This window comes from Pipistrellus hanaki (genome assembly GCF_964339955.1).
Source record: "Pipistrellus hanaki genome assembly, chromosome: 5".
Lineage (NCBI taxonomy): Eukaryota > Metazoa > Chordata > Mammalia > Chiroptera > Vespertilionidae > Pipistrellus > Pipistrellus hanaki.
The window spans coordinates 82,061,933-82,081,442 of record NC_140507.1 but is presented as its reverse complement, the minus strand read 5'-3'; the positions used below and the strand labels follow the sequence as shown (position 1 = coordinate 82,081,442).

The following is a 19,510-nucleotide window of genomic DNA, read 5'->3' as shown; positions in this document are numbered from 1 at the left end:
AGTTTCAAGTCAGCCCAGAGGAACCTGAACTTCCTCCCATGGGCAAGAGGCATCTGGGGAAGGCCAGAAGATCCTGTTACCCACGCTTAGAGCTAGGACCCAGCTGGCACAAGGCCCAGGGTCTGCATGGAAAAGGGATGAGGGTTTCAGTTTTCCCCCAACCCAGGAAGGAATTAGGTGGCACTACACACCCGTTTCCCGCAGCCATAGTACTATGGGTGAGAGCCTGTTTGAATGTAGTAACAGAGACCTAATTCCCACCTTGCAGCCCCCTCAGAAGTCCATCTCCCCTTTATTCCTCCCCCTGAACCCAGCACAGCCTCCCGGCTGCTCAGAATTTTCCCAGCCCCAGGCTCCTTACTGCTGCTCATCCTGAGCTATTCTCCTTACCAGGACCTTCTCACCAAACTGGCTCCATCCCCACTTAGTCTGGGGCCGCCTTCCTCTGACCCCGCCCACGTGAGCAGCCCCTCCCATCCCGCCCTCAGCTACCCACGGGGTATCCTGGCTATACACGGAAGGATCTCAACACGGAATCACGGAGGCCTTCAGTGGACCCTAACGCAGGGCTGTAACCGCCTGTCCTGAGATGATCCCACCCAGGCTGTCAGATTTTCACACGGGCACGAGTGAAAAAATTCAAATCCAAGGACACTGAAGGGAACTGCACCGCGGAGTGAGGTTGGTTTCTCCCTGGGATGCGCACGGAATATGGGATGAAGAAAGCAGAAAAGCAGAACAAAGAGATCAACCAAAGGACTTGTGTGCATGCATATGGGCCTAGCCAGTGGCCATGGACAACAGGGGGATGGGGGCATATGTGGGGAGGGGTTTGGGATGGGAATGGGGGGATGAGGACAATTATGTGATAGCATAATCAATAAAATTAAAAAAAAGAAAAGAAAAAAAGAAAAGAACAGCAGGAAAACGAATTTCCTCAGAATAAAGTTGCCAGTCCCGGATATCAAGGGCGCGAGGGTCGTGATCTGGCCTTTAATGGAGAGGGAAACTGCGCTGGGCGATGGGACGGCCCGCGGAGGATGGCTCTGAGTCCGATGAGGATATCGAGGGGGAAGGGCCAGGCAAGGGGGTGGGGCCTCGGAGGCTCCCCTGAAGCACGCGGGGTGGCCCTGGGCCGCGACAGGACCCGGGCGCAGCTGGGAGCGACCTTTGCGCGGGGCGGGGCGGGGCCGAGTCCCTGGCAACCTCCGGTCCAGACGCGCCACCACGAAGGAGCGGAGCGCCCCGGAGGTTCAGCCGGGCCGAGCGGGGTCCGGGCACCGCGGCTATGGACATCCCCCCGCTGGCCGGCAAGATCGCGGCTCTGTCGCTCGCCGCCCTCCCGGTGTCCTACGCGCTCAACCACCTGTCGGCGCTCTCGCAGTGCGTGCGGGGGGCGTGGGCCGCGGGCCGCGCTGGGGGGTGCGGAGGGGGCGGGGGAGAGGATGCACATCAGCTGGCCGGGCTCTCGGCGTGAGCCTTGAGCCCCTAGCCTTTAGGGCCGGGGACGTGGGTTAGAACTTCCAACCGGAAGTCCTCTTTCCGCTGGCCCAGAGGGTGTGTGCTGGGGGTGGGGGCGCCCCTGGGACGTTTGGGGCCCGGGGAGAAGGAACCTTCGGAAACAGAGCCTACCACCTTCCTCCCCCCCCCCCCCCCGCCCGGTCTCACACACACACACACACACACACACACACACACACACACACACACACGGGGCAGGCAGGGCTTTGGAGCATTTCTCGGGCTTTCCCAGGGATATGCCCAGCACAGGTTCCAAAGTCACCAAGGGTCAAAGTATTGCCCCAGATAAGGCCCTGGTGACCTGGCTCTTGCCACACAAGTTCTGCCGCACCACCCCTGCCAGGCTGCCCCTCCATCTCCTGTTTAAGGCCTGGGACTTTCTTTTGTTCAGGGCTGGCCCACCCTGCCTCTAGCCTCAGTTTCCCCAGATGTGCTATGTCTGTCTTCCCTGTGTCTGTCTCCTAACCTCAGACTCTCTCCCTGTGGATCCAGCATTGGCAAAGCCCCTCACACTCCTAAACCCAGCTCAACCCAAGAATGGAGTAGAGGGAGTCTTGAGGCTAGCTCCTTTGGGTACAATTGACTGGATCTCAAGTGTCCCAGGTTGCCTCTAAAAGCCTAGTTCCTTCACTGTGTAATGAACACAATCCTAGATCTCATCTCATAGAGTTAAGGATTATGGATTGTGTACAAAGACTCTGGTGTGGCCCCATCTGGTGACTATAATTATCATTGTTAGTCCGATGGGGGCAGGAATGGGGATCCCAGCTGTTAGAGGGGTTCCAGAGAAGGTAGAGTCCTGGAGAGAGTGGGGGAGGAGGGGAGAATGCGTGGCCTTGCCAAGTTTTGGGGACTGCCCAGAGACCTGGCTTCTGTTGTCTGTGACCCTGTTGACCTGTTTTATCGGGTCAATGAAAACAGATCGGGGTGGAGGTGGGTGGACTTTAGCCGGGAGGAGTCAGGAGCTTCACACAGGGAGACACACAGAGCTGAACACCAGAGACCATCTGGCAGGGTGGGCGCTGGGTCTAGCCACAGAGCTCAGTGCTGTTGAATGAATGACTGAGCAATGGAGTCAAACAAATCAGCAAGGGATGGGATAGATCATAGAATCAGAAAGCGTTGACAGGTGCCCCCTCTGTACCTGGCCCAAGTTTGACAACAACCTTTTCTGAGCCGAAACCGGTTTGGCTCAGTGGTAGAGCGTCGGTCTGCGGACTGAAAGATCCCAGATTCGATTCCGGTCAAGGGCATGTACATTGGTTGTGGGCACATCCGCAGTAGGGAGTGTGCAGGAGGCAGCTGGTTGATGTTTCTCTCTCATCGACATTTCTAGCTCTCTATCCTTCTCCCTTCCTCTCTGTAAAAAATCAATAAAATATAAAATATATTTTAAAAATATATTTTCTGAGGAGTTGGAGAAGGCTTCCTGGAAGAGGAACCATGTAGATGGACCGTGAAGGATGGGTAGAAATTTGCCAAGTGGAAAGGAAACTCCTGGAAGGAGTTTCCAGGAGCCGGAAGCAGCTGGGAAAAGAGCCTGGTGAAGGGGAAGAGCAGTTTAAGGAAAGGCATTTTTCTGCATGGACAGACACACGCTTCAGTCTCATCACCTGGAGCTTCCTGCAGTCTGCTCTTGCCCTCACCAGGTTCGGTTGGGTCTCAGCACTGGGTCTGGCCTCCCTGACGTGGTTTTCCTCTTCACAGCCCCCTTGGGGTGGCCTTGTTGAGTGCCCTGATCATCGGTCAGCTCTTTGTGGCTGTCTATAGCTTGTCCCGTGGGGAGATCTCCTACGACCCACACTACGCTGGTGAGTTGGTGGGAAGGTCCTAGGGAAGAGAACTGTGTGAGCAACAGCTTCTCCATCACACGGGGGCCCTTGAAGGGCCTCCTCCATCTGACTGGGGACCCTTGAAGGGCTCCCATTGGACTGGAGATCTTCAGGCTGGAAAACTGTTGACAGTGGAACCTCAGAGGCCCTCCTGTTCACACTTGGGGCCCCTGAGAGTGGGAACTGGTGTCTTACCATCACTCTGGAGTCTCCTGAAGGCAAAGGCAGGGCCTGTGCCTCTCCCAGCCTGGGACTCCCAAAGGCAGGGACTGTGCCTCCCCTTGAAGGAGGGTGGTCGTTCATGTGACCTGTGGAGTGGAAACTGGGAGCAGTTGGACACAGAGTCATGGGTTCGATCTGGGTCCCTGCTGCAGCCTCAGGCCCCGCCCATTCCCAGGCCTGCCCTGAACTCTCCCTGCAGTGTTTGCAGTGTTTGCCTTCACCTCGGCGGTGGACCTCCTTATCGCTCTCCAGGAAGATGGTTACTTGGGCTTCATGGAGTTCTACACCAAGGAGGTACGTAGGGGTCGGTCTATGGGTTGCCCCCTGCCTGGCTGTGTGTCTGATCCCTGCACCTGCTTCCGCAGGGCGAGCCCTACCTGCGCACGGCACACGGAGTCTTCATCTGCTACTGGGATGGCATCGTCCACTACCTCCTTTACCTGGCCATGGCTGGTGCCATCTGCAGAAGGTGCGAGGGGTGGGAGGGGTGCACCTGGGCCCTGGAAAACAGGTCCAGTCCTCAGGTGGGGTCTCAGGCTGGGGTGGAGCCAGAAGCAGTACGGAAAATCAGGAGGCCTCTTTAGGGCTGGTGTGACTGGGAGAAGGTTCTGGGGAATGTCACAGGTGGCTGGTGGTCGGCTCTCTTCTCTTACCACTGTGCGCCTGGGCAGCCACTTCTGTCCTTGGACGGAAGGTCTGACTGTTCGGTCTCTCATTCAACTTCCTGTTGACCCTTTCATCCTGAGCAAACTGGGGAGGACCAAAGCTGGGGATCCCAGAGTGCACCTTGGGCCCTGGCTAGTGCTCTACGCCTGGGGATGGATATCTGTCTACTGGTCATCCCTTCATTCCCAACCCAGGAAGAGGTACCGGAACCTTGGGCTGTACTGGCTGGGGTCCTTCATCATGAGCATCCTGGTGTTTCTCCCAGGAAACATCCTTGGTAAGTATTTGGCTTTGAGGAATCCTTCCTCCCTGAGCTGGGTCACTGCCCTGCACCTGGAAGCCACCACAGGGTCCTCCCCCTGCTCCCCAAGGTCTGAAGAGGGCCCCACAGTCCTGTTCATGCATAGTCTAAGCCAGCAACTGCCTGTCTCTCCCCACTTCATCCTGGAGGGGTGTTTCTAGGGGGAGCCAAGAACAGCTAACGTGTACGAGCTGTGTCCAGAAGATAAATTGAGGTAGGCCAGTCTGAGGAGCATGGACATCATCTTGAGGGCACTGATGAACCGTATGTGTTAAATCATATATATTTGATTTTTTACAGAGGGGAAGCGAGAGGGATAGAGAGTCAGAAACATTGATGAGAGAGAAACATCGATCAGCTACCTCCTGCACACCCCCTTCTGGGGATGTACCCATAACCAAGGTACATGCCCTTGACCGGAATCGAACCTGGGACCCTTCAGTCCGCAGGCTGATGCTCTATCCACTGGGCCAAACCGGTTTCGGCACATGTGTTAAATCTTGAGCAAGTAGAAAAAGAAAAAAGAAAAAGCTGAGCGAGTATGGCATTTGTGAATTATGACTTCCATCCAGGGGCTCTGGTGTGGCCCACTTAAAGGACCCAGCCAGGCCTAGGACTTCCTGACTATTACTCATCTCTCCTACCATGACAGGGAAATACAGCTCAGAGATCAGGCCAGCCTTCTTCCTCACCATCCCATATGTGCTGGTCCCGTGTTGGGCTGGTGTGAGGATCTTCAACCAGGCCCAGCCACCAGCCTGCTACACCCCAACCACGGTAAGCGCCTTGCCTGCAGGCATGCCTGTGCCCACTTACCTCAGTCTCCCCATTTGAGTTGTTTCTGGTCAAAACCGTTACCTCCTTGGAAGGCTCTCCTTGGTCATTAGGAGAGAAGGGATGAGCTTTTACGGAGTGCCTGTTGGATTGCTGAATTCTCACAGTCTCTGTCTCTCTCTCTCTCTCATGGGGCAGGTGCAGGAGGAGCAGAGAAAGGGCCTCCTGCAGCGCCCGGCTGACCTGGCTCTCGTCATATACCTCATCCTTGCTGGGTTCTTCACCCTCTTCCGGGGCCTTGTGAGTCTGGCTAGCCTACGCCTCTCCTGCCTTCAGCCTCCCTCCCTGGCTTTCCCTTTCCACATATGTTTACTCAGTGCAAGAGGGTCACTGCTCTCCCATCTGACCATCAGGGAAGTTCTTCATTGCGTCTGACCCGAGTGTTTCCCCACTAAGCCCCATTCCCTGTAGCCTTCTCCCCAGCCCCAAGATCTGTGGCTTCTCAGCCAGAGGACTGAACCAAGGCTGGGGGAGGGTAGAGTGAGGGGTGTGAGCCCTGCCTGGGAGGGTGGGGAAGCTTTTTGTGCGAGGGCTATTGGAGGTGATTGTTGGTTTGTCTGTTGGCCGCAGGTGGTGCTTGACTGCCCCACGGATGCCTGCTTTGTCTATATTTATCAGTATGAACCATACCTACGGGACCCTGTGTCCTACCCAAAGGTGCAGGTGAGAGGGCAGGTGGGAGGAAAGGACCATGACCCTGCCATGTGCAGGGATCCCTGGGTTTCTTTGAAGTAGGTGCAAGAAACACAAGTCCAACTGGCAGAAGCTCAAATAAAATAATTGTCTTATTAAAATAAAAAAAAGTATAGGTATGGTCTCAGGTATGGCTGGATCCAGGAGCTCAAGGAGAGCTCTGTCTCTGGGCTCTACTTCCTCTGCATGGGCTCCACTCCCAGCTGGTCCCTTTGTGGAATGGCAGAGAGAGCCTTGGGCAGCGCCAGGCTTCCTTCTGACCTACTTAGCTACCCCACAGGAAAGTGAGCCTTCATCTCCCCAGAGCTTAAGCACTAGTCTCAGGCAGGCTCTGATTGGCTAGGTTTGAATCACATCCCCATCTTGTAGCTGATCATGTGGACAGAAGTAAGGTGGGGGGGGGGGGCAGTGGGAAGGGTGGGGGACCCCCAAAGGAAATAAAGGTGCAGGTTGCACAGGGTAGGATGTACAGAGAGCCTCCATCCTGGGTGAGGTCTGAGGCTGGCCGGAGCCTCCCTGGGGTTCTCACCTGAGGGGTCTCAGGAGGACCATCGGGGCATCTGCTCATCATGTCTGCTCATCACAGATGCTGGTGTACATGTTCTATACGTTGCCCTTCTATGGCCTGGCGGCCTATGCCCTTATCTTCCCCGGCTGTTCCTGGCTACCTGATTGGGCCTTGGTGTTTGCTGGAGCCATTGGCCAGGTGAGGTGGCGGTGGGGTGTTGGGGGTCAGGTGCACAAGAAAGAGAGGTTCTGCCTACCCATCGATTTCTTTTGTTATCTCCCTGGGCAGGGTGATGCTGGACCCCTGAGCGGCCCCAGCCCCAGCTCAGTACCCCAGGATTCCTTAGTCTGGAGGAGAAAGAGCCAGACACAGACCATCCCCAACCCCATGGGGTCAGAACTGAAGAGAGGGAGAGGGAGAGGCTGGGAGGGATTACAGAGAGGACAGATTTCTTAAAGGAGGGGGCATAGGAACTGGGCTACGCCGTGTGGGTATGAGTGCTCCAGGCAGGGAAGGACATTCCAGGAATGGGAACAGCATAAGGAAAGGCAGAGGGGCACAGTGATATAGCAGAGCCATAACAAGGGTAAAAGCAGAGGCTGGAGAAACTGGCAGCTAGATGCTGAGGGCTTTGAACTCTGACCTTGGGGGGCTTCTGTGTAGAAAGATGGAGAACAGTGGGAGGTGTTTGAGCAGTGGAGGACCATCAGAGCTAGGGGTCTATTTCTGGATTCCTGACGGGATATGATAAAGGCCGGGCCCCAGTCAGAGCAGTGGGAACCAGGAGGATATCTCTGGTGTAATCAACAGAATTTGTGTCAAGGGCAGCTGTCTGGGTTGAGGAAGAGCTGGACAGAGATAGGGTGTAGGGTCCAGCAGACACAGCGAACATGGTTCTGGTTAGGCAGCTGGGGAGAAGCTCACAGACAGATGTACAGGACAGACAGGGCCGTAGGGACAGGGATACAGTGGTGCCTCACACAATGAACTTAATTCGTTCCAGGAGCAAGCTTGTTATGCGGAAAGTTCGTTATGTGAAACGCGTTTTCCCATAACAATACATGTTAAAAAAAATAATTCGTTCTGTAGCATAAAATATGCTAAGATGACATAAAAAAAATATGCTAAGATGACATATTTTTATTTAGATACATCTAAAAACATAATTAAAAAAAAAAAAACAAACACACATTTTTTTAATTTTAAGACAGACTAAGTAGAGTCTACCGAATCTTGCACATCTTCATCCATTTTCTGCTTTTTGGCCGATGGTTTCATGAAAAACCTGTCCAAAGTTCGCTGTGTGAGGCGTTCGTTATGCGAGGCACCACTGTATTTAGAAACAGACAGATGGACTGGAAAGAGGAGGCTGGTAGGTCAGCAGAGCCAGCAAGATGGGGACAGGGACCCCTGGGCTCCCAGGGTGGAATGTTGTGGATGCTGGGACTGGTTCTCTCCCAGCCCCTGACATCTCTCCTCCCTGTGTGGCCCTCAGGCACAGTTCTCACACATGGGCGCCTCCATGCACCTGCGCACACCCTTCACCTACCGTGTGCCCGAGGATGCCTGGGCCAGCTTCTTCGTGTGCAACACGCTGTATGCCCTGGGCCCTCACCTGCTGGCCTTCCGTTGCCTGCGGCGGCCAGCCTTCTTCCAGCGCCTGCCACCCCGCTCCCAAGTCCTCCACGAGAAGCAGCACTGAGGGGGCCTGTGGGACGCCCAGGACTCCTTTAACACACCCGCTGGCCCTGCCCCCAGAGGGATGGGTTGGGGGTTTAGAGGCAGGAGGTACACCCAGGTGTCTCTGTTTCTGGCTATGATGTCTCAAGGCCAGCCGGTGGGAGGGGAAACCCACAGGCCAGGTGTTCAGGCAGAGAGGGCCACAGCCACAGTCAGCCGTCACTGCTCCCAACCTCTGTGGATTCTTCTACTCCCTAGCCACATTTACCCATTACCCCCAGCGATCCCTTCACTAAAAGCCCTTTGGATGCCCAAAAGGTTGCTGCCGGAGTGTTTCAGGGGGCAGGGGTGAGGGGCTGTCATTTCAGACCCCACCAAGGCCCACCATCACTGCCAGTGTGACTGTCAGGAACAGGTGGCAGACAGCAGGAGTCTGTCTCTGGTCGGTGTGCACAGCTCCACTTCCCAGATGGGGAACACAGACTTAGAGAGGATCCGAACCTGCCTGGAGTCACAGTCAGGACAAGAGTCAGAAGTCCTATTTCTGCTAATAAATTATAATAATTAATAGTGTGGCCCTAACCGGTTTGGCTCAGTGGATAGAGCGTCGGCCTGCGGACTGAGGGGTCCCAGGTTCGATTCCAGTCAAGGGCACCTACCTTGGTTGCAGGCTCATCCCTAGTGGGATGTTTTTAACTCTCTATCCCTCTCCCTTCCTCTCTGTAAAAAATCAATAAAATGTATTTTCAAAAAATAGTGTGGCATAGTTATTAAGCACCTACTGTTTACCATGCCAAGGGCTAACCTCACTTGCTATATAATATGCTGGATCTTACCCCATATTCCAGGTGGGGAAACTGAGCCTGACAGAGATGAAGGTCCTGGTCTGGGGTTATACCTCCTGGACGCAGTTGAGCTAGGAACCAGGCCCTGGCCACTTCCACCACAAAGCCCTGCCTGGTTGGCTCAGACTTTGGGGAAACAGCCTGGGGAGGTAGTCAGGGGGTTTGGGGAAGGGCTCATTGTTTCCGGGTTTGATTATTGTACCTGGATGAAAGACCAGATTCAGGGGTGATAGGCCCAGAGTGGGGTCGGGGGCTTGATCAGACCCTCTTCCACCTACCAACACTCATCAGGCATCTATTGTATGTCTACCCATTGGATCGTCACGTACTTCATTCCCCAGAGGTGGAAACCGGTTCAGCGAGGCCAAGCTCTCTCCTAAAGTCCCCTGTGGGTGAGGGGCAGAGTCGGATGTGGATCTGTCGCTGCAGGAGTGGGTCATGGTTGAGGGACCCCACTTCGCACAGTGAGCACCTCTTCAGTGCCAGCGCCCAGGACGACGAGATGGCCACCCAGTGACAACCGGGAAAAACAGACCTGCAGACCAAGCTCCTTTTCCAGCTTACTCAGCCCCTTGTCGATGCAGGGAATCTGAGGTGGGAGACTCCACCAGGCCCCTCGCCTCCGTTTTAAAGATGGTTAACCTGAGCCCCAGAGAGGTTCCCCGCAGGCCCAGCCGGCCAGCGCAGGGAGCTGGTCCTGCGCTCACTCTCCGGAGTTCCTCCCCAAACCCGCGCCCGGGGTTCCTTCCAGCGCGCCTCCGCTTTCCCTTTAACAGCCTCCCCTCCCCCCCAAACCCCGCACCTTGCCCGCCTCCCTCCTCCCCTTGCAGGCAGTCACCGGGATTGCGCTGCCCGCGGAGACCTGCCTGGTCCTTCCTCTCGGTGCCAGGAGCGCAGTCCCGGAGCGCAGGGTTCGCTCGGCGGGGGCCTCGCGGCCAGCATGGTGAGTGGGCGCGGGTCCCAAGAGGTCCCTCTCCAGGATTCTCTCTCTGTCTCTGCGTCCTCCGTGTTCCTCTCCCACGCTCCATTTTCCCCATCCCTCCTGTCTCTTCACCTGCTTCTCAAACTCCCTGCGTCTCCTTCTCTGTCCGTCTCCGTCTCTCCCTCCTTGGCTCTCCCTCTCGGAGTCTCTCTGCCTCTCGCTGTCCTGATGTCTCCCTCTTGTCTGTGTTCCTCTCCCTCTTGCGCGCTCTCCTCTCCTCTTTTTCCGTCTCTGCCTCTCCCTCTGCGTGTTTCTCTCCGACTTTTCTTCCTCTTCTTTCTCCCTTTGGCTCTCTCTGTCTTCATCTCTCCCTGCTTTTCTCTCTGTGTCTCTTTCCATTTTCTCTCTCTCTCCCTCCCTCTTTTTCTCCTTTTCTCAACCATTTCCCCCGCATCCCTCACCCCCACCGCCGGCCGGTTTGCTGCAGTCTCCTGGCGCACCGATAACCTTGCCGCTGCCGCCGCTCAGCTCCTCCCTCCTCCCGCTGCCCCGGCCCGGCCGGAGAGAGGGAGCGGGGCTCCGAGCCCCGGAGTTGAGGTTTTAAGGGGTCGGGGCAGGGTGTGTTCAGAGAAGGTGTGTTCAGGCGGGTGGGCTTTGTGCAAGAGGGAGGCTTTGTGCAAGAGGGAGGCTTTGTGCAAGAAGCCCCGGGAGAGGGAATGGGGAGGGAGGGCTTTGCCGGCCTTCCCGGGGGACTCCTCTGGGACCCTAGACGAGGAGGAGGCCCGGGCACGTGAGAAGCCAGGGGCCGGTCCTCCCAAAGGCAGAGGCCAGGAGGCTGGACTGAATGCCCCGTGCCCCCAGGTGTGGGCTCGGGCGGCCCTCGGTCCCTGGATGCTCTGGGGAGTCTTGCTGCTCGCGGGGGCGCAGCGCGGCCGGAAGAAGGTGGTGCATGTGCTGGGTGAGTCGGAGACGGGCGGCCCAGTGTGGTCGCCGGGGCGCATGGGGGAGGGAAAGGGGAGGGCACTGGGCGGTCCTGAAGGCCACAGTCCACCCCCCCCCCCAGCTCCTCCCCCTCCCAGTTCCCTCCGTGAGCCTCTCTACCCATGGGGTTTACTCCCACCCAAGTTTAATAACCACATCCCCTTCCAGCAGTGTTTCCCAAACTTTTGACATATGTGAACCCCTTCTGTAATTTTCGTAACGCCGAGTACCCCTCGTACTCATGAGAACGTAGAATTAGGCGCAGGTAAGCACGGTGCAGTGCATATCCCCACCAAACTCCGGTGCAACGCGTACCCCCACCAAACTCTTCCCGTAGCCCTGGGGGTACGTGTACCACACTTTGGGAAACACTGCCTTCCAGAATCCCCCTTTCCAGGTCCCCTCCCCCACCCCTAGGACTTCACCTGAACCCTCCTTGGTCCCCCACAGAGGGCGAGTCGGGCTCGGTGGTGGTGCAGACAGCGCCCGGGCAGGTGGTCAGCCACCGGGGCGGCACCATCGTCCTGCCCTGCCGCTACCACTACGAGGCCACCGCGCACAGCCACGAAGGTGTCCGTCTCAAGTGGACTAAAGTGGTGGAGCCGCTGGCCTTCACCGACGTCTTTGTGGCGCTGGGCCCCCAGCACCGGGCGTTTGGCAACTACCGAGGGCGGGCCGAGCTGCAAGGCGACGGTCCTGGCGACGCCTCCTTGGTTCTCCGAAATGTCACACTGCAAGACTACGGGCACTACGAGTGCGAGGTCACCAACGAGCTGGAGGATGACACCGGCATGGTCAAGCTGGACCTGGAAGGTGACCGACCAGCCTGTGGGCAGGACGAGAGGCATTTCTAAGGAAGGAGAGGGGGAGGGATAGCAGGGAAGAGAAACCAAATCCTTGGCCTGCAGGAATTTAGAGGGTTGGTGGGGTGGTTTGATTCAGGGTGACTATTGCTACTCAGGGAAGGGACACTGTAACCTCTAACGGGGGGTTGCTGGTGGCATCTGGTGGGTAGAGGCCAGAGATACTGTGATTTATGCCACAAAGCACAGGACAGTCCCCCAAGGGCAAAAAAATAAATTAAAAAAACCCGACCAAGTCCAAAATACCAATAGAGAGGATGTTGGGAAACCCTGGTGCAGGATCCTGGCACAGTAAGATCCATGTCAGGATCCATCCAGGCACTCATACCATGTCAGGAGTCCCTCCCTCAGTGCTGATTCCCTGGGTGGGCTTTCCTCTTGCAAGTTTCCCCTGATGAAACGGAAAAATCCAAACCAGGCTTCCATCCTCCCAGCTTAGCAACTGATTTCCTAGAAGTCCTAGGCTTGTCCCTGATTGGGCTCAGCTTTTGAGTCATGTGCCAGGCTGTGGCCAGAAGATGGGGGTGCTCTGATTGGCTGACAGCGGAGCTCGGCGGTGGGGTTTCTACCTGAAAAAAATTTCCTTCCTCCTGGTTTGCCTTCTTGAGTCATTTAGATTCTAAACCTTAGCAGATGCTTGGAAAGATTTTAGGGCCTTCACTTGCCAAACTTCCCAACAATAGCAAATAACAGCACCACAATAGCAGCAATTCTCCTTTGCTGGGTATTGACTTGTGCTAGGCACTTGGTTGAAGAGGTCTCTGGAGTTTCTCATTTAATTTTCCCCGAACCCCTGAGAATGATTCAACTAGCTAAGAGGTTAGGCCCTTGCCAAGGGCACATGATAGTGAGCAGCAGAGCCCGGACTTACACCCCAGTCTGCCAGGCTCCAGGTCTTCTCCCTGGTCCCTGTTTGCCTCCTTCCTGCACCTGCTGAGGGTACCCAATAACCCCCCAAGGTCTGCCCTTCAAGCGCAGGCAGGCAGAACACTTGTGAGCTGAGTTGACTGCAAGTCTGACGAGTTCTAACGACTGACGGTGGAAGGAAAACCAAGGGGGTACTGACTGCCCCGGACAATGCTGCGGATCGAAGGGAGTTCTGCTCAGGGTCCACATTTTCAGGGGCTCCCAGTGTGGGGGAGCCAGCACTGGGCATAGACATTCCCAGCTTTGTGGACTCGGGGCTTGATCAGAGGGAAGGTCCTAGTGCTGGCAGAATGTCAGAAGCACCTAAGACTGAATGGAGGAGGATTGTTGTGGGTTCTGGGTTTTGAAGGATGAATAGGAGTTCCACAGGTGGAAAGAACATGAACAAATGTCTCCAGCGGTGGAAAGCTGGTAGACACGCTTAAGTGTGTTAAGGAAGAGGGTCAAGTGAATCAAGCTTAAGGCAAAGGGAGCCAGGAGGAGTGTGAGCTGGAAAAAGGCATGGTCAGATCTGAGACCAGAGGGATGGACTGGAAGATCTAGGTTGAAGAGACACAGGGCACCCCAGATGTCAGGTGGGTGGGAGATGATGGGGGGGGGGGGGCGCTTAGCTGACTCCCTGTGTTTTCCCAGGCGTGGTCTTCCCTTACCACCCCCGCGGAGGCCGCTACAAGCTGAGTTTCACGGAGGCGCAGCGCGCCTGCGGGGAACAGGACGGCATCCTGGCGTCAGCCGAGCAGCTGCACGCGGCCTGGCGCGACGGCCTGGACTGGTGCAACGCGGGCTGGCTGCGCGACGGCTCGGTGCAGTACCCGGTGAGCCGGCCCCGGGAGCCCTGCGGCGGCCTGCGCGGGGCCGGGGGCGCCGGGGCTGGCGCAGGTGCCGCCGGGGGCGTGCGCAACTACGGCTACCGGCACAACGCGGAGGAGCGCTACGACGCCTTCTGCTTCACGTCCAACCTGCCCGGTGCGTGGGCCCCGCCCTGGGAAGACGCACCCTCCCCTCCCGCGCCAGGCCTCTTCCGGGACCCCCTTCCTCTCCGTCTCCCTTTCCCACCCCGCCTCACCCCCAGTTTCTTCTCCCCCCGCCTTTGCCCTCTGGGGGCCAGACCAGGGCATCCTTTCCCCGGGGCCGCTAGGTCGCGCAAACGCTGCTCAGGCCGAGGCAGGGGTCCCGGGCCGCAGGGGTTGGAGGGGATGCGCTTTCATCTTGAGGCCGGGGTCCTGGGCTGCAGGCGGTCGGGAGGGGTCGTCCTGAATCCCTAAGAGGCCAGGCCCCGGCACGGTCCAAACCCCTCCTCCCCCCCGCAGGGCGCGTGTTCTTCCTGAAGCCGCTGCGGCCCCTGCCCTTCTCCGGAGCAGCGCGCGCGTGCGCGGCGCGCGGGGCGGCGGTGGCCAAAGTGGGGCAGCTGTTCGCCGCGTGGAAGCTGCAGCTGCTGGACCGCTGCACGGCGGGCTGGCTGGCCGACGGGAGCGCGCGCTACCCCATCGTGAACCCGCGCGCGCGTTGCGGGGGCCTCCGGCCCGGCGTGCGCAACCTCGGCTTCCCCGACCCCGGGCGCCGCCTCTTCGGCGTCTACTGCTACCGCGCGCCGGGCGCGCCGGACCCCGCACCCGGCGGCTGGGGCTGGGGCTGGGCGGGAGGCGGCGGCTGGGCCGGCGGCGCGCGAGACCCCGCTGCCTGGACGCCGCTGCGCGTCTAGGCCCAGAGGCCATGGAGGGCTGGTGATGGGGGAGAGGGGGGCGCTTAGGGGCTGGCATTGTTCCCTGTTGTCCCCTGGACACGGACCAAGCCCCCTGTGGTGCCCTCCTGGCTGACCAAGCTGCTGTGGTCCTTGAGCACTGACCACACCCCCAGAGACAAGCCTCCTGGAGTCCCCTGGACACTGACCAAGCTCCCCTTTCTTGGACAGTGGATTTCTCCTCTTCCCCTGACTTTCTCCAGCAGACCAGGCACACCCCCTGATGCCCCCTGCAGGCCAGCAGACCCCAAGGTCTCCTGAAGACCACTCCTCCCAAGGCCACCGGAACACAGAACCATCTCAGTGGTCACCTGGAGGCTGGACCCACGCCCTCTGCATCTCCCTGGAGACTGAAGACTTAACGGGCACCTGGCAACTGAACCATCCTCCTATCACCTGTAGAGAAACTAGAAGCAGCACATTTGACAGGTGGCCACGCCCCCAAAGTCACATGTGGGCTCCTATCTTCTCCCCTTCGGTGACCTGTTGATGGGGTGCTCCTATCGTTGACCCCTCCCCCTCAAGTCCCCTGAAGTTTCTGTAGGAAGAGACCAAGTCCCCAGGTCACCGTGGACTGTGGCCCGGAGGTGCACGTGACCCTGCTGCCTCCTCTCTCCGGTTTTAGGAGAGACCACCTTTTCTTACCGCTAAGACAGACTGAAATGCCCCAGCTGGCTTGCATGACTGGCTGCCCCACCCTCAGGTATCTCTCTGGAAGGGCAAGTCCACCCCCACCTGACCTCCTTTCTCCTGGCTGTCACCAAAGAAACCATTCCCAGGACACGGGGGCCTATAAGATCCATGCTCCGGAGGCAAGCCACGCCACTTCCCATTGTCTCTAAGGTGACCAGCCCTTCTTCTTGCCACTCACACAACCCTTCCCTCATCAGTCACACCCATGGAAATAGCGCCTCCAGCCTCTAGCTGTAACCATGGATACCATACTTTCTCCATCCTGGAGACCTACAACTCACTTCAGTTGTCCCCACCCTGACCAACAGCCATGGAGACCACCCTTCCCCCAACTGTCCAGAGAGTTAACCAACAACATTCAGTCCTCCAGCTTTCACCATGGAAACATGCTGCCCTTTCCCCAGGCCCACCCCAGCTCCTTGCCACCCTCCAAGTTAAACAACTGTTGCCATGGAGACCAAACCGGAGTCTGAGGTAACAGAACACCTGTCTCCCTAGGCTTTTTCTTGTTGGTAGGGCCCTGCCCACCGGGTTGTTACCATAGAGACTGTTAATGTCATTCCCATGACAACTGACTCCCCAGCTCTCAGGAACTTACCGTGGGCAGTAACTGTACCCTCTAGGGCTTAATGGCTGCCCCTTCACCAGGTGGGCTCAGCCCCAGGCAGCATCCCCAGACAGGGCTGGACTTATCGGGCTGCTGTAAACTCCCCAATTGCACGCTAACTATCTCCCAGACAGCAGCTGTGCACGACATACCCTTGGGATACCCAGGTATTTTCATTGCCTCGTACAGATGGGCAAACCGAGGCACTGGCATGCCTTGGCCCTTGGAGCTGCGCAAGCACTGGGCTCCCCTTTTCCTCTCTCAGACCCCATCCCCATTCTCATTGGGCTCTTCTTTTCTTCCCTAATCCCCCAATCCCTATTTTCCTCCTAGGAGATCCAGGAGAGACAGAATGTTCTTAAACTTTAAAATCCATTCTGAGCTCCAGGTTTTAAGGGGAGATTTTTTTTTTAATGTATTGATTTTAGAGAGAGGGAGAGAGAAACACATTGATTTATTCCACTTATTTGTGCATTCATTGATTGATTCTTGTTTGTGCCCTGACCAGGGGTCAAACCTGCAATGTTGATGTATCGGGATGAAGCTGTAACCCACTGAACTCCCTGGCCAGGGCTTATAAGAGGAGGTTGTTACTTAAAGAAGTCAGAACCCAGCCAAACTCCCCCGTGCAGAGAGCCACCCAGCCGTGGGAAATCCCAATGCCATGGTCTCGCCTGGAGTAGCACTGGGGACCCCCTGGAGCCCTCTGTCCTGTCCCATCCATCTTGAGGAAACCCATGTGGGTTGGGAACCAAGTTGGCTTGGGCTCTAATCCTACCTGTGACCACGTGACAAAGCCCCTGAGCCTATTTCCTCCTCTGTATCAGGGCTGCTTTGAGGTCCCAGTGAGTGCAGAGCACACAGAAGGGGATATACATATATATAATGAGAAAAAGGCAGCTAATTACTTCAAAATGCAGTTTGGTGGACAACATGTTTCCCAGTGGGAGGTACTTAGTGGTAATCCAGTCAGAAGGTCCTCATTCCTCAGGACCACATCCCACTCCTCAGTCTCCTCTTCTTTCACCCATTCTCCTCCCCCCCCCCCCTTTTCTTTGAGCTACCCCCTATAGGTCTGGCACTTCTCAGTCCTGTCCTCATTGGGTCTCTGACAAACCCAGAGGTTCCTGTCAATGTCCGGTGTGTGACACTGGATGGGGACTTCCTGCTTCCGGAAGGCAGAGAGGTTGCAATTTTCCTGGAATGTAGGTAGGGTTGGGTGTGGGCGTGTGGTCTGAGGAGCATTGGAAGTTTCTGAGATACAAACAAAAGGAGAAGAGAAAGAATGTGATTTGGTTGCAGAAGCGAGATGGTCGATATAACGGTTCATCCTTTTATACCAGACTTGACCAAGCTTCCATACCCAAGCTGTTCCTCTGATGCAGGGTCCAGCTCCTTGATGAGACTACCTTGGGCCTTAGCATCCTCAAACAGGGACTGGGGTGAGGGGCATGTACACAGAGATTCCTGCATGGGATTTCTTTTATCCTGCCTGTTCCCTGCTGGCATACTTTCTCCCTTCCACTGTTCCAGTGAGTACGTAACTACCTCCACTCATAAGATATGGAGGAGTTGACTCCACCACCTTGCAGCTCGGCCAGTGAGCGATATGGCCCATATCCCTGGGCAGCTCTGATTGGTCCAGAGATGGACTCGGGGGTGTGGGGGGCCCATGCAGACCAATGAGAAGTAGTCCCTTGGATTTTGCTGGATGATTGGGCAGAGGGAACCTCCCTTCCGCTGGGATCACTGCTGTTGGAGTGGATGTCTCCAGGGTCCATTGGGAGGACAGCTAAGGGATGGCAGCTTGGATGGAACTCTCCCACAAGCCAGGTATTCAGAACCCCCCCCCCTCACTTTCTCCCTTCCCCCATCCTCTACTGCCCAGTTTACTTCTCAAAGTTTCTTACATGTCCCTCCAGAGATGTTTTATGTTCAGTCAAGCAAACATACATATATGTTTCTTTCCCCACTTTTACACAATTGGTGGCAGCATATACTTTCTTATAGTGTAAAATTTATATAACAAAAAATTCACCATTGTAAATGTTTTAAAGCACTCCATTCAGTGGCATTTTGCATATTTATAATATTGTACGACCATCTAGTTCTTAGACATTTCCATTGCCCCAAAAGACCCCCCCCTTTAAGCAAGTGCTCCCCATTCTTTCCTCCCCCACTGCCCTGGCAAATGCTAATCTACTTTCTGCATCCATGGATTTGCCTATTCTTGATATTTCCTATAAACGGAATCATACAATATATGTCCTTTTGTGTCTGGCTTCTTTCACTTAGCATAATGTTTTTGAGGTTCATCTATGTGGTAGTTTGTGTCAGTGTTTCATTCATTTTATGGCTGACTAATATTCCATGGTATGTGTGTACCACATTTAAAAAATTCATTTATCAGTTGATGGACATTTTGATGATTGTGGATAACACTGTTATGAACATTTGTGTACCATGCATACTTTAAAAGTAACTATTATTTTACTTAATAATGTCTTTTTGAGATAGTTTCCATCAACATGTAAAGATTCCCCCAAAGCATTTTTTGAAGGTCGGCCGAGTTTGCGTTGTTTGGATGCACCATAATTTTTGTAGCCAGTCTCCTAATGGTGGACACTTCGTTTCCCATATTTTGCTGTTAGTAATAAGCACCCACATCATGTCACACAGTGCCACAGGAGGATGCTATCAGTTGATGGATCAAGAGATCAAAACTTGCCATTCTGATAGTGATCTCCACCCCTTCTTAGAGGTAAGGCCAATTTACATTCCATCAGACATACTTGCTGTTTCCACACGACATCACCAGCATCGTGCTATCGCTTTTTACCTTAGCCAACGTGATAAGTGAAAATGGAATCTCACTTGCAATTCTCTTAGGTGTGAAGCTGAACATCTTCCACTTAGACCTTAGGTGCAGATGGTTGAGTAAATCACAAGCCATGGTCAATTTAAGTATATGGCCATCATTGATCTATGCAAAGCTTCCTCTCTTAGTAGATGTCATTCCCTCTTTTAAAAATATGCTCTTCTTTGTTTATCTTGGTGTTCATGCAAAAAGTGTATTATTTTGTTTAGGACATATTGTAGTTTAAGAGCCATCTGTACTTCCTTTTCTGTGAATGTTTTGTTCATAACCTTTGCACATTCAGCTATTGGATTATTAGGTTTTCTTTTTCCTATTGATTTGTAGGAGCTCTTTATATATTAAGGCAAGAAGTCTTTTACCTCTGTTTGAAAATTGTTTCTAAGTTTGGCATTCGCTTTTTGAACTTGCTTATGGTATTCGTTGCCACTACAGCTTTTAGAATTAAGCCCCAACTCCTCACTACAGTCCATATAGCCCTGAATAGTCCATCTTTTGCCTTTCTGTCCTCATCTCCCTTCACTCTCTACCTCTGTCACTCTCCTCCAGTCACTATGTGCTGGAAAACAAATCAATTTGAGTCCTATAACTAACTATGGTCTCCTTGCTGTTTCTCAAATGACCCTGTTCCCTTTTGCAAGAGGATTTTTGCCTTTGCTCTTCCCTCTGCCTGAAGCTTTTTCTTAATTTCCCTCATCATCTAGTTGATGCAACTTCTTTAGATCCCATCTGCCTCCTCTAGGAAGCCTTCCCTGACCACCTCCCAAGTCCCACGTCTGTCTTATGCACCACTATCTCC

At 55.1% G+C, this 19,510-nt stretch overlaps 2 protein-coding genes across 2 annotated transcripts; both read left to right on the top strand.

The window, feature by feature from the left end:
* Positions 1–1,124: 1,124 nt before the first annotated feature.
* On the top strand, positions 1,125–9,006 carry TM6SF2 (transmembrane 6 superfamily member 2). Its single transcript, XM_084884433.1, has 10 exons — positions 1,125–1,383; positions 3,229–3,332; positions 3,775–3,869; positions 3,941–4,044; positions 4,436–4,518; positions 5,195–5,319; positions 5,515–5,616; positions 5,947–6,039; positions 6,656–6,775; positions 8,073–9,006. The coding sequence occupies exons 1-10, from the start codon at positions 1,289–1,291 to the stop codon at positions 8,277–8,279; spliced, it is 1,128 nt and encodes a 375-aa protein (XP_084740559.1). The 5' UTR covers positions 1,125–1,288; the 3' UTR covers positions 8,280–9,006.
* A 966-nt stretch (positions 9,007–9,972) lies between these two features.
* HAPLN4 (hyaluronan and proteoglycan link protein 4) lies at positions 9,973–18,484 on the top strand. Its single transcript, XM_084883252.1, has 5 exons — positions 9,973–10,045; positions 10,886–10,982; positions 11,456–11,818; positions 13,429–13,761; positions 14,106–18,484. The coding sequence occupies exons 1-5, from the start codon at positions 10,043–10,045 to the stop codon at positions 14,495–14,497; spliced, it is 1,188 nt and encodes a 395-aa protein (XP_084739378.1). The 5' UTR covers positions 9,973–10,042; the 3' UTR covers positions 14,498–18,484.
* Positions 18,485–19,510: the final 1,026 nt, after the last annotated feature.